This window comes from Mus caroli, unplaced genomic scaffold, assembly GCF_978045245.1.
Source record: "Mus caroli unplaced genomic scaffold, Mus_caroli_1 scaffold_9, whole genome shotgun sequence".
Classification (NCBI taxonomy): domain Eukaryota; kingdom Metazoa; phylum Chordata; class Mammalia; order Rodentia; family Muridae; genus Mus; species Mus caroli.
Window position 1 is genome coordinate 38,135,947 of NW_028227264.1, and position 19,078 is coordinate 38,155,024.

At 41.1% G+C, this 19,078-nt stretch overlaps 1 protein-coding gene across 5 annotated transcripts in view; it reads left to right on the plus strand.

Annotated features, from left to right (window-relative positions):
• The window catches only part of Rev3l (REV3 like, DNA directed polymerase zeta catalytic subunit), a 149,767-nt gene extending 137,125 nt beyond the window's left edge, over positions 1-12,642 (plus strand). For 4 of the 5 annotated variants that reach the window (XM_085842783.1, XM_085842784.1, XM_085842785.1 and 1 more), the window contains 5 exons: positions 422-559; positions 1,512-1,702; positions 2,286-2,532; positions 4,812-5,021; positions 11,527-12,642. In XM_085842783.1, coding sequence (XP_085698909.1) covers positions 422-559; positions 1,512-1,702; positions 2,286-2,532; positions 4,812-5,021; positions 11,527-11,667 — 927 coding nt within the window. In that variant the 3' untranslated portion in view covers positions 11,668-12,642. Of the gene's footprint in view, positions 1-421; positions 560-1,511; positions 1,703-2,285; positions 2,533-4,811; positions 5,022-11,526 lie in introns of those variants that run through there. The other variant, XR_015048410.1, reaches the window with a different exon arrangement.
• The last annotated feature ends 6,436 nt before the right edge of the window (positions 12,643-19,078 follow it).

Genomic DNA, 19,078 nt, shown 5'->3' on the forward strand with positions numbered 1-19,078 from the left:
ATGTGGTAAGCTTGCAGTGGAGGGAGAAGACTAGAATGTTAAGTGCATGTGTTTGCCGAGACTCTCTGGACAGATCCAGAGGAGGCCAGTAAGGGTGCGCCTTTAGGAACTCTTCATTGCTTATTCTTAGAACTTTAGCTATGTGCTGTCTCTAAGTATAAAGTAATTTAAAGTTAATATATGATCAGTGGCTTTTGAAAAGCAATTTTACTTGTAGAAGCAAGTTAGTGCAGAAAGGAGTGGATTTTAAGAAGGAATGGCAATTTGTTCTGTGTGCTTTTGCATTCTAGGTTTTAGATAGGAATTCATTGGGAATATTTAAATATTTTATAGTGACATCTGAATATAGAGAACAGTAACAGTGAATGTGTCCCAGTTGGGGGACACAGGTACTGTAAGTCATTTGTCCATTTTACTACAGGTGTATCTGCCCTGTGTTTTGCAAACCAAAAAGAGATATGTGGGTTACATGTATGAAACACTGGATCAGAAGGACCCGGTATTTGATGCGAAAGGAATAGAAACAGTCAGAAGAGACTCTTGCCCTGCTGTTTCTAAGGTGAGTCCTGTGTCTGTTGTTCTCAGCAGTAAGAAATGTAGCTATCCTTAAACATACATCTAGTTAAAGAACTATGCCTCACAGAATTACATGAAAATACCGGAGAAGCGTGAATTGTGAGAATTGTATTTTTAATTGGAGACTATTCTACCTTAGTGTTTAGTTTCAGACCTCTTACCATACCTTTCTATCAACATCTCTATCAAAATTACGAGTTTCTTGGGCATTGCCTTTGAAGATAGGCTAGCTTCTCGTGTAACAGCTCCCAAGAAGTAGGGAGCAGGACTCAGACAAGAAATCCTCAGGTACCTCCAGAGAAACTCAGTTCGTTCCAGATTGACTGAGGGGTCCACTAAGTCAGTCCACTGCACGCTGGGTCATGTTATATCTGAAACCGTGCATACAGAGACTCCATCGCTTACCTGCACTATTAAAATAGGCAAAAGGCAGATTTTTTTATTTTATGTGACTCATCGGTGATATTTATATTTTTCATTTTTTCTTTAGCTAACTTGGATTCTTTCAGTACATAATATTTTGTCATATTTCTATATTTCTTGTTCTCCAGGTGCTTTGACTATTTAAGAAAAACAAAGTTTTATGTTTTCCTCACATAGCAAATGTTTCTTCTGAATATCATTCCAATATAATTTTTCTCACACTGTGTGATAGTCTAAGAAATAACAAGCTATATAAAGTCTCAAATACTTCCAGTTTCTAATCATTTTTAGTATCTAATCACAGGATTGGGCGTGTGTGCGTGCGTGCGTGCGTGCGTGTGTGCGTGCGTGCGTGCGTGCGTGCGTGCGTGTGTGTGTGTGTGTGTGTGTGTGTGTGTGTGTGTGTGTGTGTGTTTGATTCCAGTACCAGATAGCTTTTTAAAGAAAACTTAACAATAATACTGAAACATACTGGGAGTTATTTTATCTTTTCTGCATCTTTTTGTTTTAAGATACTTGAGCGTTCTCTAAAGCTGCTGTTCGAAACAAGAGATATTAGTCTAATTAAACAGTATGTACAGCGACAATGTATGAAGCTTGTGGAAGGGAAGGCCAGCATACAAGATTTTATCTTTGCCAAGGAGTACAGAGGAAGTTTTTCTTACAGGCCTGGAGCCTGTGTCCCAGCCCTTGAACTTACAAGGTAATGATGTGCACTCCAGCCCGTTCCTCTGTGCATAACATAGTGCATAGTGTACAGTCCAGAGGTCGCCTGCCACACAGTAGGAGAAAGACAGCTAGTTAGAACTGCAGTGTTTTCTCTATGTTCCCACACTAACCTCATGAAAATTCAAATGTTCCCCTGTGCTTTGTAAGATTTCTCCTTCTGAGCTTTTCTTAGGAAACTAAATGCAACCAAGCTGATGTGTCTGATTACATTTGTTTCTTCCATAGCAGAATCACTCACAGTCCTTAAATTTGAAATGGCAAAGCATTTAGATGTCATTCTGCAGTCAGATTGTTTAGATAATTTCTCTCTTCTTTCACTATTAGATATATAATAACACCAAGGACTCATCCCTAAACCAGGTAACAGTGCTATAGAGCATAAGTCTCAAACTGCTATAGCACTGTCTACTTGATATCAGCTGAGCAAAGTGTACATAATTCTCAATGAATCAACAATCTAATTTGAAGGATTGCTCTTGGTTCAGGCTTAATTCTGAATAGTTTGCTGGCAAGATGCCTTCTCTGACAGTCTGTGTACTTAATTTGGATTTGAACAGGAAAATGCTTGCTTATGATCGGCGCTCTGAGCCTCGAGTTGGAGAACGAGTGCCATATGTCATCATTTATGGGACCCCTGGACTACCCCTTATCCAGTTGATAAGGCGCCCAGCAGAAGTCTTACAGGATCCCACTCTGAGGCTGAATGCCACTTACTACATCACCAAACAAATTCTTCCACCCCTGGCCAGAATCTTCTCTCTTATTGGTATTGATGTCTTCAGCTGGTATCAAGAATTACCAAGGGTAAGTTTACTAAATAACATATGTCCTATAAATACTTCACTTCAGAATTCAATGTAACTGTATTTTATGTATGTGCAGTGAGAAATTATCCTAAATTATCCTCCATTATTGAAACTTGCACAGATGCCGTGCTTGCCAGGCTTCCTGGAGGAGAGATTATAAATATCTGTGTGTACCGTCTCAGCTTCTAGCAAGTTCCAAACCGTAGAAACATTCAATGAATCCCCAAGAGTTTCAGTGCTGATTGGCCTTTTATTGACAACTCAATAAATCAGCTAGTGAAAAAAAAAGTGAATTACAAAATTACTTCAAAATGGGAAGGTTTTTTTTTTGTTTTTTAAGATTTTATGAGTGTTTTTGTTTATATGGGTGTATATGCACATGGATGTGTCTGATAACAGTGGAAATCAGAAGAGGGCATCAGATATCCTGAAACTGGAGTTACAGATGTTTGTGGGTTGCCTTGTTTGTGCTGGGAACTGAACTGGGGTCCTCTGTAAGAACAGCAGGTGCTCTTAACCACTGAGACATCGCCCCAGCCCTTTAAGTAGATATTTAAGAAATGCATAGGAGGGCTGGAGAGATGGCTCAGCGGTTAAGAGCACTGACTGCTCTTCCAGAGCTCTTGAGTTCAATCCTCAGCAACCACATGGTTGCTCACAACCATCTGTAATGGGATCTGATGCCCTCTTCTGATGTGACTAAAGACAGCTACAGTGACTCATATACATTAATAAATTTTTTTTATAAAAAGAAAGAAATACATTGGCGGGGACCGAGGATATGACTTAATAAGCATAGTGGTTGCTGCCACTAACAAGATGACTTGAGTTCAGATCCCTAGCGCCCACATCGAATGGTCGATAGACAGTGCGTGCCTAAACACCGGGAGGCAGAGGTAAGATAAGAGAGTTCCAGTGCTGGATAACCAGCCAGTCTAGCCAGTCTAGCTCCAAATTTAGTAAGAGACCCTGTCTCAGCGGGTCGGGGGAGTGAAGACAGTGGAAGTAAGTACCTGAAACCAGGCTGTGAGCTCCACATGCTATACACAGCACACTTAAAATGCATGGGATATAAGCCAGATGGTGGCGGACACCTGCACTTCCAGAACTGTGGAAACTGGAGCAGGAACATGCTGAACTTGAGGTTAACCTAGCCAGATCCTCTCTCTAGGAAAAGAGTACATGGGATTTAGTATCTAGACATAATCCAGCAAAAAACAGATGAAAGAACTGATTCCAAATACCATTTCACTTGAGTAAAATGCCCGGTGTGGAAGCTTAGAACAGAGCTTTGCTTGAACTCTTCTTGCTTAGTTTAGGTGCCTGAAAAGGTAATATAAAAGTCGAAGCACCTGGGGCACATTTTTCTAAAAGAGTATTCATTTTTTATCTGTTTGTGAGAATTTACTTCAAATGTGCTCAGTCATTTGTCAATAATTCATAGTATTCAGCCAAACTAATAAAGAAAACTCATTTTTTTAAACTATATTACATTTTTAGAAAGAAGGGGAAACATAAGCAAGGAAACTAAGGTTAGAACTACTTTAGAGAAGCTTTGCTGGTTATTATAAAATGCTCTATCCTGGCTAGAAGCCAGGAAATGCAGTTTTTGGGTTTTTTTTATAATTGCATGACCAGCAAGAATTCTAGGTCAGTGACATTTCTAAAATGCTTTACTCCTTATTTATGCAAAGTGATCTTATAAACTCCGAGAACAGAATATTATTTCCATGTGAAAAGAATACCTGATCTCTGAAACATACTATGCCAGCTAAAGAATTCCTGGGGATGTGTATCCAATTAACTTGAAATGCTTTGTATTTACTTTCATTGGAACTTCCACACTCTCCTGACTAACAAAACAAGACATCTGATGATAGTGGTGTGTCAGCTCAGGGGCTGCACACATAGTCTAGGTTGACAGTACTTTTTACTCATATAGAGGACCCAGGTTCAATTTCTAGCATCATATCGTAACTCACAACCACCTATAGCCCCAGTTCCAGGATATCCAACAGGAATATATGTATTACACATATATGCAAGCAGGTAAAACATTCATACATGTAAAATAAATAAAATCTTTTACAATGTAAGGTCTATATAAGTCTTAAAAAGACTTTGGTCCATAAAGACTTTGATCACTCCTATAACTCCCTTACTTAAAACAGTTTTTGAACATTTGTTAAAGGAGAGAAAGAGAAAACTATAATTAGGTGAGTAGCTGCTCTGCTGTGAAGACCACTGTGACTTACTTCTGAACTGATGTATTTATAGATCCAGAAAGCTACAAGCTCCTCCAGAAGTGAACTCGAAGGGCGGAAAGGCACTATCTCTCAGTATTTCACTACTTTGCACTGTCCTGTGTGTGATGACCTGACTCAGCATGGTATCTGTAGTAAATGTCGGAGCCAGCCTCAGCATGTAGCAATCATCCTCAATCAAGAAATTCGAGAATTGGAGCGTAAACAGGAGCAGCTTATAAAGGTACAGCCTTGATCAGCAGATCCCAACACCCAAACGGTCTGATTCTTCAGGGAGACAGCATCAGCTCTTCAGGGTAGAATGAGATGTGAATCCAGTGTGAACAGTGAAGTGAGCATTCTAACCACAGAGACTCCTAGTACAGTTGGTGGTAGAGAAATGGCTCAGGGACTACAAGTGCCTACTGCTCTGGCAGTTCCTAGCACCCATATTACAGACAGTTGGAACTCCTGTTCCCAGGATCCAGTGCCTTCTGGCCTCTATGGGGACCTTCACAAATATTATACAAATAAGCTCAGTCAGGGACACACAAATAAATATTAATATTTTTTAATTAACACTGCAATTTTAAAGTAAAAATGGTTTAAGTTATTTTATAATTTACTTTTTTGTTTTATGGGATTGAATATTGTTTATTAAGCCTAGATTACAATGGCCATCTACCTAATATCTTTTATTTAAAAATAATGTGTTACAGCTCTGCAGGGAAAGTTTTCTTCAGTGCAAATATAACAGTTCTGCTCCAGGAAGGGAGGTTTCCCTCACTACAAGTGTTACAGTTCTGCACCCAGAGGGGAAGAGTTTCCCCAGCAAAAGCATTACAGCTCTGTTCCCAGAGGTATCCTGGCAAGGATCACCGCATCTAGTATCTGCATTAGATCTTTCACCCTAATAGCCAGGTTTTATCTCACTTTATTAAAACTTACTTACATCCTGCCACTTAGATCTGAGCTTTCTAAAACTATCACTGCTTCTTGGTATCAGGGACTGGAGTATTGCTGTGATAGGCCTGACCCATGTTTTTGCTTGTAGGAATATGGATTTTCGGATGTTGGAAAGCAGTAGAATGTTTTAAATGATGCTTAGTGGGCCATTCTTGTAGTAGCATAGAGGATGGTGGTGCTGAGGGTGTCTGGCTCAATAGGTTTCAGAGGAGAAGAATTTTAGTATGTTGCCTAGAGATGGTTCTTTTAATTTTAGTGAAGAATATGGCTGCTTTTTGTCCTTGTCCAAAGAGCTTTCCTGAGGCTAAGGTAAAAATACTTAGATTAATTGAATTGACAAAGGAAGTCTCAGAAAAGCCTACTTAGACTTTGTCCTTTGGTTCACTCTTATGAGGAACATTTTTATCAAGTGTAGCAAGCTTAGAAAGGAAAAATACAAAGTGCATGGTTCAAGGATTAAAGAGGCAACAGGAAGTGGAATGGAGCTAAATCTCCATTCAGGGATATTACATGTAATTAAAGGAGTGGTGACTTTGGGGCAAGATCCCACCCAACTTAAAGTTTATTGTTTATGTGTTTAAAGTTGAACTAGGGATAGTTATATCATGTTAGGTGCTATTATGACCTGGTAATTGTTTTCATTTGGACATAAAGATATTTGGTTATGTCAAATTGACAAGAGATGGGTTGTGATGGCTATTCTTGGTTGTCAACTTGACTATGTCTGGAATAAATTACAATCCAGAACTTACAAAGATCTTATGAAAAGGAAAAGGGTGGTGGTACATGCCTTTAATCCCAGCATCCAGGTGACAGAGCCATCAGATCTCTGAGTTCAAGGTCAGTCTACAGAGCAAGTTTCAGGAAAGTTAAATTTAGGCAGTGAAGGATGTAATAGAAAAACGGGGCCATATTTCAACCCTACCAAGCAGCAGAACGTGGCAGCTTCAGCCATCTGGCTCTGACTTTAAAGTGAAAAGTATAAGGGGTTCCTTGGACAATTAATGATACTTAACTGGAGCCTGGAGGAGGGCCTGTTCAAGTTGCTGGGATGGCTTAGTAATGGGTTCAAGAAAGGGTTCATGTGAGGGGTCAAGGGCCACCTTATATAAGGTGGTCAAGAAGAGAGAGACGGAATCTAGGAGCATAAGAAACCAGATATCCCTGAGAAGAATAGAATTTCATGCTTGCTAGTGGGACTGTACATGACTGGATTAAGTGTTTTCTATCTGTGGTAGTGGCCTTGGCTAATCCCAGATAAGTAGCTTGAGGAGTAAACAGCTGGACCTTAAATATGAGACTCTATATCCCTTGCCTGACAATTTAATAAGGTAGAGGTGTCTGCCTGGCTGATTTGCAGGGATGGACTACAAAGAAAAAGATCATCTACATATTGTATAAGCTTGGATTTAGGGAGAGATAAGTGAGAGGCCAGAACCTGGCCAAATAGATTTGGGCTGTCCTGGACCCCCTGGGGTAGGATGGTCCAAATAAGTTGGGTAGATGTTTGGCTATAAAGGGGCTGGGGTATCCCATACCCAGGGATCTACCTGAGAGAGGTTAGTAAGGGAAAAGGTATGTCAAAGTGTGTGGTTTGGAGAACAGGAGGGGAACAACTGGTGAGTTTGAGGTCAAGCAGATGTAGGGAGCAAAAGAAATAGTAGCTCCCATTTTGGCTAGGAGGGCCCTTCCCAGCAAGGGCTGGGACAGGTTGGTACCGCTAGAAAGGAATGGGTAAGAAGGATATCCTGAAATATATAGCTAAGTGGTGAGGTTTGGTGAGCCTGGTAAGGCTGTCCCGCTATTCCAACAATAGAGGAATGAGGAGAGGTGAGTCCCCAGAACTTTGTCAGAACTGAAAATGTGGCCCCATTGTCCAGAAGGCAGGAGATTGAGTGTCCTAATACTGTGATGACTACGAAAAGCTCCCTGTCAGAGATGGCAGTGGTCAGGCCAGGGGAGCCTGGGCCCCCTCAGTTGTCCATGGCCAGACCAAGGAGATCAGCTAGGGGTGATCTGGGTTTGATTTCCCCAATTGATGGAGTCTTCCAAAGAGAAAGACTATATTTCTCTTGCTCTCAGTATTCCTAGAGTTGCTATAGTTCTTTGTTGGAGTTAGTCAACTTGAATATGTCTGTCTGTTCATGTTTGGGCAGTCATATTGATTAGACTTTAGAAGTGTATCTACTGACATTGCTAGGCAAGGCAAACTCCCTGATTCTCTAATTCTTACAACCTTTCTGCCCTCTCTCCCAAAATGTTCTCTGTGCTCCAAGACTGCATTTGGATTGCGTGTGGCTTTCTATATTGATTCTCTTGCACAGAGAAGTTTCCTTGATGAGGGATGAACACTACACTTATCTGCAGGTATAAGGACAGATGTTTAGAATGTAGAGATTATACTAGTTAGTAAAGCGGTGGCTATAGGTCTGCCTCCAGGGTCTGTGACCTCACAATGATATTTTTTAAATGTCTGCCTTCTTAAGGTAAAACATAGGTATCCTTTTGTGTTAGAATTTTAAATTAAAGTGTAAATCAAGCTGTAACACTCTGGGTTTAATCTCCAGTAAAAGCCTTGCAAGTAAACATGTCAGCTAAACGTAGCAAGTTAAGGGTCCCAGGCTAGAGCACTTACCAGCAGGCATGGAAAGGTCTTACCTAGTCATCAGTTCATCCTGGCACCTTAGTGTGGCAGCACAGGGGTGCTCTAATGGGGATAGATGGAGGCTCTTGGCAAAGATATAATTAGCAAGATGCTTCCTAGAATAGTACACTGCCTTTGCAGAGTATCTGCTTCTAAACAATTTGCTTGTGGTAATAATGTGACATTAGATACAGTGACCAGTGTGCTTAGGAAAATGTGCCTTCAGTTGACAGGCATTTTACAGATCGAAATTTCAGTGCCTTGTGAGCCATGTTTAAACCAGAACCCCTTGCACCAATGAACTAGAGCTTGTTCATCTCCTTAATCACAGTCTAATGCTGTCTCACTCGATTCTGAAATGGCAGTCTAAGCTGGCTGGCCTAAGAACTGCTTAATTCAGGTCATCTTCCTACCTGAGACTCCAAAGTAGCTAAGACTGAATGCTTGCACCTTTGGCCCCTTTTCTAACCACATAGTTGTTCTGTATTTCCTTGACTCTGAAGAGTTCTCACTAGTATTGGTTTAAACTAGTTTTCATACTTAGTAATCATTTTAACTACATTTATGACTTGAAGCTAGGCATCATTTATACCTGATTGTGCAAGGCATCATAATGTTTCCCCTTTGCTAGAAATGTGTTCTGTGATTAATTATTCTTAAGCACTTAGTAAGGATCCTACTGCTGTGCAGAGACACCGTGATAAGGCAACTCTTTAAAAAGAAAGCATGTGACTGAGGTCTAGCTTACAGTTTCACACTTTTCCAAAAAGGCCAAACCTCCTAAGCCTTTCACATAGTGTCTGTCACTCTCTGGTGACCAAGCATTCAAATCTATGGTCCTATGAGGACCCTTCTCATTCAAACTACCACATTCCATGCATTCAATCTGACTTCAAAAGTCTATCAGAGTCTCAACACGTTAAAAGTAGAAAGTTCAAAGTCTCTTCTGAGACTCATGGCAATCTCTTAACTGTAATGCTCTGTATGCAGATGGCATACTCTCAACAGATCATGGCATAGAATATATGTTATCAGTCCAAGCGTAGGAAAGGAAACTGGGGAAATACTGGACCAAAGCAAAACTAAAATCCAGCAGGGCAAAGTCCAAATTCTGTATCTCTGTCTGGTGTGCACTCTTCAGATTTCTACCTTATATCAGCTTTGTTGACTGCAACAAGCTGGTCGCACATCCTGTTAGCAGCCCTCCTTGCCAGGTATCCCATGGCTCTGGATCTCCAACATCCTGGGGTCCCCAAGGCAATCCAGGCTTCACTTTCACAGCATCATACAATGGTCTCTCTGAACCTCCATACAGAGACCCCATGATGTTCCCCTAGCCTTAGTGGCTTTCCTTAACCACTTGAGGGAGATTCAGCAATGTCTTTCTTGCATCCTTGACTCTAAAGCCAGAACCGTGTGGTCAAAGCTACCAAGTCTGCTGCTTAGTGGCCCTGGAACTCAACCCCTTCTTCCATTACATTTTTCCTTATTAACACCTTATACATGTTTATGTATTAGAATGTGATGACTTAGTGTGTGGCCAGTATGCAATCATTGGATCAGGTTAATTGACATTTCTTTGTATTAGTAATATCCTCTCCTCCCCTTTTTGGCCAACGGGCCTTATATCCAGAGCTGGTCTCAAACTTGCTGTCTGGCTGAGGATGACTTTAAACTTGTGCTGCCTCTAGCTCCTGCATGCTGGGGTTATGGGTATGCACCACTGCACTCGGTTTATGTGTATCAGCACTGGGGATTAAGCAAAGGCCTCTTTTCTACCTCCTTTGGGATAATTACTATAGATTGTTATCACCATGCTGTGTTCAAGACTAGAACTTATTCTTCCAATGTAAGTGTATTTTGATACCTGTTATGCAGCCTTTGTTTGTTTCTTCTCTCCCAATCCTCTAGTGATCATTATTACACTCTTTATTTCTATGAGATGTGACCAATTTAAATTTCTATATATGAAGATGTGGCGGGTTTTTCTTATGTATCTGGCTTATTTCAGTTGGTTGCATCCTTATTGCTACAAATGACGGGCTTTCCTTTATGACTGAACAATATTCTATTTTGTAGGTATGCCTTATTTTTCCTATTCATCTGTTGCTACAAACCTCAGGTGATGCCATATCTTGATGGTTGAAAATAGAACCTACAATTAACATAGGAGTTGAGTGTGTCTTTGATATAGTGATTTCATTCAGTTAGATATATGCTCAGTAGTAGAAATACTTGCATCACAACTAGTTCTATTCCTAAATGTTAATGTCCCCATACTGTCTTCTGATTCATTAATATCTTTTTTAAAAATAACTATTCTAATTGAGATTAACTGATATCTCCTTGTAGATTTGTTTGTTGGTTTTGGTTTTTTGAGAGAGAATGTTATAGCCCTGGCTAGCCTGGAACTCAGGACGCTCCAGAGTCAAGGATTATAAGAATGTGCCAGTACCCCCATATCTCCACTGCGGTCTTATTATCCTGCTTGTTAGTGATGTTAGCTGCTTTTTCATATTTTAGGGGCTTGCCGTTAAGTTTGTGTTCATTGTAGGTATTTCTTATCACATGAATAGTTTCCTAACATTTTCTCCCAACCCACTATCGTTTGCTATACATAAGCACCTTCGTTTAATAGAATCACAGTGTTGGTTACTGCTTTGGTTGCTCATGTTTTAAATCATAATCCTCAGTTGTGACTTTGTCAGCAGTGTGTGTAAGTCTCAGTGGCTTAGGTCAGTCTTATAGGACTAGATCTGAGACAGGGCTCTTCCAGGTGCTGGGTTCTGGTTCAGTAGTCTGGGCAAGCACAGGTAGCCTGCCTGTGCCTTTCAGTGTAACAAGGTAGTATTGTAAATGAAAGTGAACCAAGAAATAAAATGAATCTTGAGACCGTTTTGTACTTTCCATGAAATATGGCTAGGCTTCTGAGATAGGAAACAGACGGAATTCTCTGTACTGAGTTAAGATTGCCAGTTAACTCAGGTAGCAGAAAAGAAGGAATCTAAAAACATGTTATTTACATAGGGGGGTGTGTGTGTGTGTATGTATGTATGTATGTGTGTATGTGTGCGTGTGTATGTATGTGTGTATATACACACAGAAGCATTCCTATTGTTCTGTTTTCTTCCATCTTCAGATATGCAGGAACTGTACAGGTTCCTTTGACCGACATATCCCATGTGTTTCTCTCAACTGCCCGGTACTTTTCAAACTCTCACGAGTAAACAGAGAATTATCCAAGGCACCATACCTGCGACAGTTACTGGACCAGTTTTAAGTTAGCAGTGTCACAGAATCCCAGGTGCTCTCTGCTCAGTGTTTACCACTCAGTTCCTCTGCATGGTGCTTTCTCAACCTCCATCAAGTCAAAGATGTTCACTGTCTGTCTGCCATCCAAGACTATGAAGATTTCTGCTAACAGAATTAAAAAGGATACATGCTGCTCTCTGGATAGCTCACTTCTTACAATGTACAAATTCCTCATCATTTCACCTTTGAACATTGTTTTATAATAATACAGGTGTTGGATTTGCTCCAGTTTATGTACCATCTTGTAAATCCATTTGAACAGATCATGTTTACTTCCCTGTGGAAGGAACACTGAAAACCTCTTAAAGTCATTCGTGTGTATTCCTTAAACTGTCTGTATCAGGATGTGTTGCTTAGAGATATCCACTCACTTTATAATTTTGACTGCAAAATATTTTGTAAATACACTTTTTTACTTTTCAAATAACTGAGTAAAATAATGTGCAATGAATTTTATACAATGATTTTCACGTTGTTGGTATATCTCCTCTAGGTTTTGCTTGACTCAAAGGTAGATTTGTTACTTTGATCAAACTGTGCAAATAGTACCATGTGTAGCATTTTTGAAACATTCTTTTCTAAAGACCGCTGTCTTGCTATAGCTACTAACGGGGCATTGTGAGGAACTGTGCAAAGACATTTTTGTTACAAACCTGTGGGCCTGTTGCAATACTTTAAAAATAAAATAAAAAAATTTATTCCATTTTGCTTGTTTTGTATAGACATTTCTATTGCTTCTAAATATGCTTAAAATATTTTCTTTCCTTATGTACTGTACAGTTAATCTTATTTGCCATCCCTTGAACACAAATGTGTATTTAGGATATTTGTATAACTGTATAAAATGAAAAAGGAATTATGTGGTCAGTGCATTGTTTTTTAAACTGGAAATCCTTTGTTTTGAGAGTTAATAATGGAAACCAAATTAAAAATTGAATAAAATATGAAATACAGTGCTATGACTTTTATCTTGCCATAAGTAGAATTCTCTTCATCAGTTCTATAAGCAACACGGGTTCCATCTAACCCTAGGCTTTCCTGAATTCTAATGAGGTAAATGTGGGGCCTAGAGATGTAGCACAATTGGTAGAGTACTTGCCTAGCATGGAGGAGGCCTGGATTCCATCCTCAGCACCACATAAACACAGCACAGTAAGCATGCGCTTAGAAGGTGGATGCAGGACGGCCTGGAGTTCAAGGTCATTTACCTGGTAGATCTGAGGCCAGCTGGGCTACAAAAGATCCTATCAAACAAACACCAGGTATGCTGCCCTCTAACTGTAACCCCCCAGGCCTCTGGGAGGCTGAGGCAGGGCACCTGCAAATTCTAGTTCAACTTGGGCTACATGTATACGCTAGCTGTCTTGGAGGAGAATGGTAAACTTGGCTAATGCTTATAACCTGACTTCCGTTCTTTTACCAAAACTTTGGGATTAGCTTTTTTAAGACAGCAGAATATTCTAGACAAAATTTAGCATCACCTTTTAGATCAGATTGGTTGCTGCCAGTAAGAGGAATTTCACTTCCATGCAGTCAGACTTTTAGACTAAGACTGCGGAGGGGAAGCAAAGCAACATTTCCTTCTTTTTAAAAGCTTAAATGCCGATTATTTTCCCATAGAAGGGGCTCATAGATTCCCAGCTGCTTAGCACCATAGAGGAGTTTCCCACTGCCAGAGGGTTTAGTTTTATTTTTATTTAGACAGGGTCTCTCTGTGTAGCTCCAGCTTCCCTGGAACTTACTCTGTGAAACAGGCTGCCTCTGCCTCCCCAGTGCTAGGATTAAAGGTATGTACCACCATGCCTAACCACTGCCAGAATTTAAATATGTACTTTTATAAATAAGAGATTAACTTTCTGGAAATAACATAACAATTATGGAACCAAAGAGATACAAATCCTATCCTTCACAAGTCTTTTTAAACCATAGTCAATCCTCACTTTGTGGGATCTTTTTATTTGTAGGGGGGCTGGAGCTGTCTGTAGTGTCAGAACTTTCACATATATCATAGTAGCAACATGGTATTTCAATAGTAATCATTTTGTATCATAAGGCAGCTGTTAATAGTTTTGTTTTTCCTCGGGTCACACAGATCCATTTTTAGTAGTACTGAAGAAATTTTATTTTTTAGCATTTATCTCAAAAAGCACTAGGAAAATTTTCCAGTGGGTAAAAATGTCTGTGCTATAACATGCTTATAACTTCAAATCCCCAACACCTACATTAAATTTTTAAAAAGCCAGGCAAGGATGTGTATTGAGAGGTGGAAATTCAGGTTCCATGAGCTCTGTAGTTAGCCAGCCTAGCAGAAATGACAAGATTCCAGTTGGTTGAGAGACTCTGTCTCGGGGTAATAAAGGAGAAATTAATAAGGAAGACACCAGACATCCTGCTTTGGCCTCTGCATTTGTAAACACACACACACACACACACACAAACTAGCTCAAAAGTAATTTCATTAAGCATTCCCTTAATTTGTTAAGATGTCTTGGAGTTTCCATTGCTGTGAAGAGACACAATGACCAAGGCAACTCTTAAAAATTACATTTTTGGTGCTGACTTAAAGGTTCAGAGGTTCAATCTATTATCATCAAAGCAAGAAGCATGGCAGCATCCAGGTCAGATGGTGCTGGAGGAGGTACAAGTTCTATATATTCTGAAGGCAAGTGGGAAAAGACTGGCTTTCAAGTGGCTAGGAGGAGGGTCCCAAAGGAGACGACCCCCACAGTGACACTTCCAACAAGGCCATACCTCCTAATAGTACCATTCCCTGGGCTAAGCATATTCAAACCACATTTCACTCCCTGGCCCCCATAGGCTTATTCAAACACATAAGTCTTTGGGGGCCATTGGTAAACATATCATAATTCAAAATACATTTAGTGGAAGTTCAAAAGTCCCCAAAGTCTATAGCAGTCGCGACAATGTTAAAAGCCCAAAGTCAAGTCTTTTCTGAAACCCAGTCACTTAACTACAATCCCCTATAAAGTCAAAAGGCAGATCACATACCGCAAACTTCACAAGGATATACATTACCACTCCAAAACAACATAGTGAAGGAATATGGGACCAGACCAGACCAAAAGAACAACTGGGCAAACTCCAAACTGCATCTCCATGTCTGATGTCAAAGCACTATTCAGATTTCCAACTCCTTTAATTCTTGTTGACAGCAACCAAACTTCCTTCTGGGCTGGTTCTACTCTCTGTTAGCAGCTTTCCTTGGCAGGTATCCCATGACTCTAGCATATGTAACATCTTGGAGTCTACAAGGCAACTCAACATTAGATTCTTGTTCCAGTGTCTGGGATCCACACATGATCCAGGCTCCTCCAAAGGGCTTGGGTTACTTCTCCAGCTTTGCCCTCTATAGCACTCTGACTTCACTGTTGCTGCTGTTATTTGTGGTCATTCCATGGTACTGGCATCTCCAATTGGCTGGAGTCTTCTACTGCAACTAGGCTTCGCCAGTAGCCTCTCATGGACTTCCTTCATGGTTCCAAGCCTCAACTCTTTTGCATGACTCCTACAGTACTGGGCTATCAACTGCAACTGAGGCTGCACCTTCACCAGTGACCTCAGGGCCCTCACAGTTCCAAACCTCGGCTGTTCTCATTGACCCTTTCATGCCTTCCAAAACCAATACCACCTGAGCAATTCTTACTACCAAGTCCAGCCACCTAGAAGACAGCTTCTTTGTGCTCTCACAAAACATGTCCCAGAAGATTTCACCTCAGTGATGCTGGTCTCTTCTTAATCACTGCTAATTTCTTAGCTCCAGCTAACCAGTTGTCTCAGTAGTCCCTTCTATTCTTGACTCTAAAGCCAAAATGACATGGCAGAAGTTGCCTAGTTCTGCTGCTTGCTGGAGCTAGAACATGGCCCCCTTGTTCTATTACATTATCACCAGCTTTCTGTTATCCAACTCCTAAAATCTACATTTCTACAGAAAAAACATGGGTAGGCCTATCACAGCAATACCCAACTCCTGATACCAACTTCTGTCTTAGAGTTTCCAATGCTACAACCAGAAGTTATAGAGACATTTTCTCAATTGTGGTTCCTTCCTCTCAAATGACTAGCTTGTGTGAAGTTGACATAAAAACCAGCCAGAGTACTACTCCAACATATACATTTAACTGGCTTTGTAAGAACTAGAAAGTCATTAGCCTGGGACCTGGGCAGTGAGATGCTCCAGTGAGAAGAGGTAGGCAAAGGCTATGTGCTGGATAGTTTCATGTCAACATGATACAACCTAAAGTCATCAGAGAGAAGGGAACCTCAATTTTAAAAATGGTTCGAGAAGGTTAAATTATAGGCAGGTGTGTAAGGCATTTTCTTATTTGGGACTGATGGAGGGGAACCCAGCCCACTGTGGGTGGTGCCATCCCTGAGCTGGCATTCCTGGGTTATATAAGAAAGTAGACTGAGCAAGCCAGTAAGTAGCACCCTCCATGGCTTCTGCATCTGCTCCTGCCTCCAGGTTCCTTCCCTGTTTGAGTTCCTGTCCTGACTGATTTCCTCTGATGATGAACAGCAATATGGAAGTGTAAGCCAAACAAACCTTTTCCTTTCCAAGTTGCTTTTGTCATGGTGTTTTGTGAAAGCAATGGAAATCGTAACTAAGGTGTGGGAAGCCACATGTGCTGTTGCAGGGTGGCGTTGGCTACCACTGGCCACCACACATACATAGGCAGAAAAGTTTTTTTGCCAAGATGAGATTGTGAGAGTTAACCAATCAGATGAGAGACAAGTTAACCAATCAGATGAGAGACACGTTAACCAATCAGATGTAGACATGCAAATGAGGTGGTAAGCATAACCAATCTGGGTGTGAGACACGCCTCTCCTAGGCCTATATAAGCAGGACCAGTTCTGGGCTTGGGGTGTCTCTTCGCCTCTGCAATCAAGCTCTCCCAATAAACGTGTGCAGAAGGATCCTGTTGCAGTGTCATTCTTGCTGGCGAGTCTGGCGCACGCAAGAAGTGGTGCCGAAACCCAGGAAAAGAAACATCTTCAGGCACGAGCGAAGACCCCCCTGCTACAGGGAGGATTCAGAACTGCATCGCGGGGAAGGAGCGGTTAATAAAGTGTTCCCGTAAAACAGACTGCTGAGAAGGATCTGGCGTGAATTCAGAACTCTTCAGCTGGGAAATGGTAGTAATGAAGTGTTCCTGCAAAACAGACTGCTGAGAAGGATCCGACTCGTGGATTCAGAACTCTTCAGCTGAGGAACAGTGGTACCAGTAAGTCTCCCAAATTGATCCCCGGGTTAAAGGGGGATATGTTTTTTAAGAAAAAGGAAAAGAAAAGGGAGGAAAAATAAAAGGAATCAGTGTTAAAGAAAAGGAAATAGTGAAGGAAAGAAAAAGGGAAAGAAAGGAAAGGAAAGGAAAGGAAAGGAAAGGAAAGGAAAGGAAAGGAAAGGAAAGGAAAGAAAAGGAAAGGAAAGGAAAGGAAGGAAGGAGAGAAGGGAAAGAGAGAGGAGAAGGAAAGAAAGGATTGAGACGATAAGGTTCCCAGCTTTGGGACAAGTTAAGGTTCATGAGTTATGCTTTTTTCTCCCATTGACCCTTTGTGGGTAGGTCTGATAGTTTTGGTCTTGTTTGTTCTGATATATGGACTCTGTTACTGTTTGAAACTGTGTGTAGAGGCAGTCAAGACAGGTCAGAAAATCCTACAGAGCAACAAGAAAGTATGTCGGAAGAGGAGAAGGGCTTAAAAAGAAAAAAGAAAAAGAAAGGAGACACAGTGTTATCAGGTGGACAGAAAGGACAAAATAAAAGAGCCGAGGCAGAGGAGGAAGGCGAATTAGCTTCTGCGCCCCCTCCCTATGCCTCCTCGGCAGCCACCTATAGGCGGACCTTCTGTCCGGAGGTTTGGAGAGAGGTTAGATTCTCCTTGCTGGGATGTCCTATTTTCACCGACCAAGCAGGGCTGGCTGCCGCAGTTTTGATGGTGCAAACAAAAGAAATAACCTGCTATAATTGTGGACAAACAGCAGTGTACAAAGGGTAGAAAGAGTAGGTTTGAAAAGACAGTACCAGGTATTTGCCCAAAATGTGGGAAAGGAAGACATTGGGCAAATGAATGTAGATCAGTCAGAGATATAAAAGGAAGGCCAATACCTCAGTTTAAAGTACAACAGCAAAAAATGGAGTGAGGGGCCCCTGTCCCCAGGGCCCCCAAATGTATGGGGCATTTCAGACCACAGTGTCCATGAGACCACCCAGAGACCGAGGAGAGCCACTCCAGGTTCAGCAGGATTGGACATCTGTGCCACCTCCAGAGTAACTCTTACACCTCAAATGGGGTACCAACCTATTTCATCAGATTTTAGAGGTCCCTTACCAAAGGATACAGTGGGCCTACTGTTGGGTAGGTCCTCTTCTGCTTTGAAAGGATTGATGATACATCCCAGAGTTATAGACTCAGATTATGAGGGAGAAGTTAAGATTATGTATTCTGCACCCTGAGGTATCATAGCCATTTCTCCTGGAGATCGCATTGCTCAATTGCTGATTCTTCCTAGTTTGCATAACATGTTCCCTAGTAGCCAGAATCCCCGAGGGGATAAGGGATTCGGTTCTACAGGAACTAATGTGGCCTACATATCTTTAGATTTGGATAATCGTCCCACTTTACAATTACAAATAGAAGGAAAAAACTTTCAAGGTATAATGGATACAGGAGCAGATAAAAGCATTATATCCAGCAATTGGTGGCCTGCTTCTTGGCCTGTTAATCAATCGTCACATAGCTTACAAGGATTAGGATATGAGGCTACCCCAACTATAAGTGCAAAATCCTTACAATGGAAAGATAAAGAAGGAAGGACAGGGCTTTTTCAACCTTATGTACCCCCTTTACCTGTAAACTTATGGGGAAGAGATGTGTTATCAGCCATGAACTTTATACTGACTAATGATTACTCTCAGAAAAGCAAGGAAATGATGAAAGGAATGGGATATATACCTGGACTAGGTCTTGGAAAAAACTTACAAGGTAGAATTTCACCAGTTAAAGCCACAGAAAAAGCAGATAAGAAAGGGCTGGGTTTTTTTCTAGGGGCCGCTGAGGAGCCTTTGCCCATTCTGTGGCATATGGAGGACACGGTGTGGGTGCCTCAGTGGCCTTTACCCTCTGAGAAGTTAAAAGCAGCTAAAGAATTAGTACAAGAACAATTAGACCTGGGACATGTGGAACCCACACAATCACCCTGGAATACCCCTATTTTTGTTGTAAAGAAGAAGTCAGGTAAATGGAGATTGTTACATGACCTAAGAGCCATTAGTGCACAAATGCAAGTTATGGGTCCTGTACAAAGAGGACTCCCCCTACTCTCAGCTCTACCTAAGGATTGAAGAATTATAGTAGTA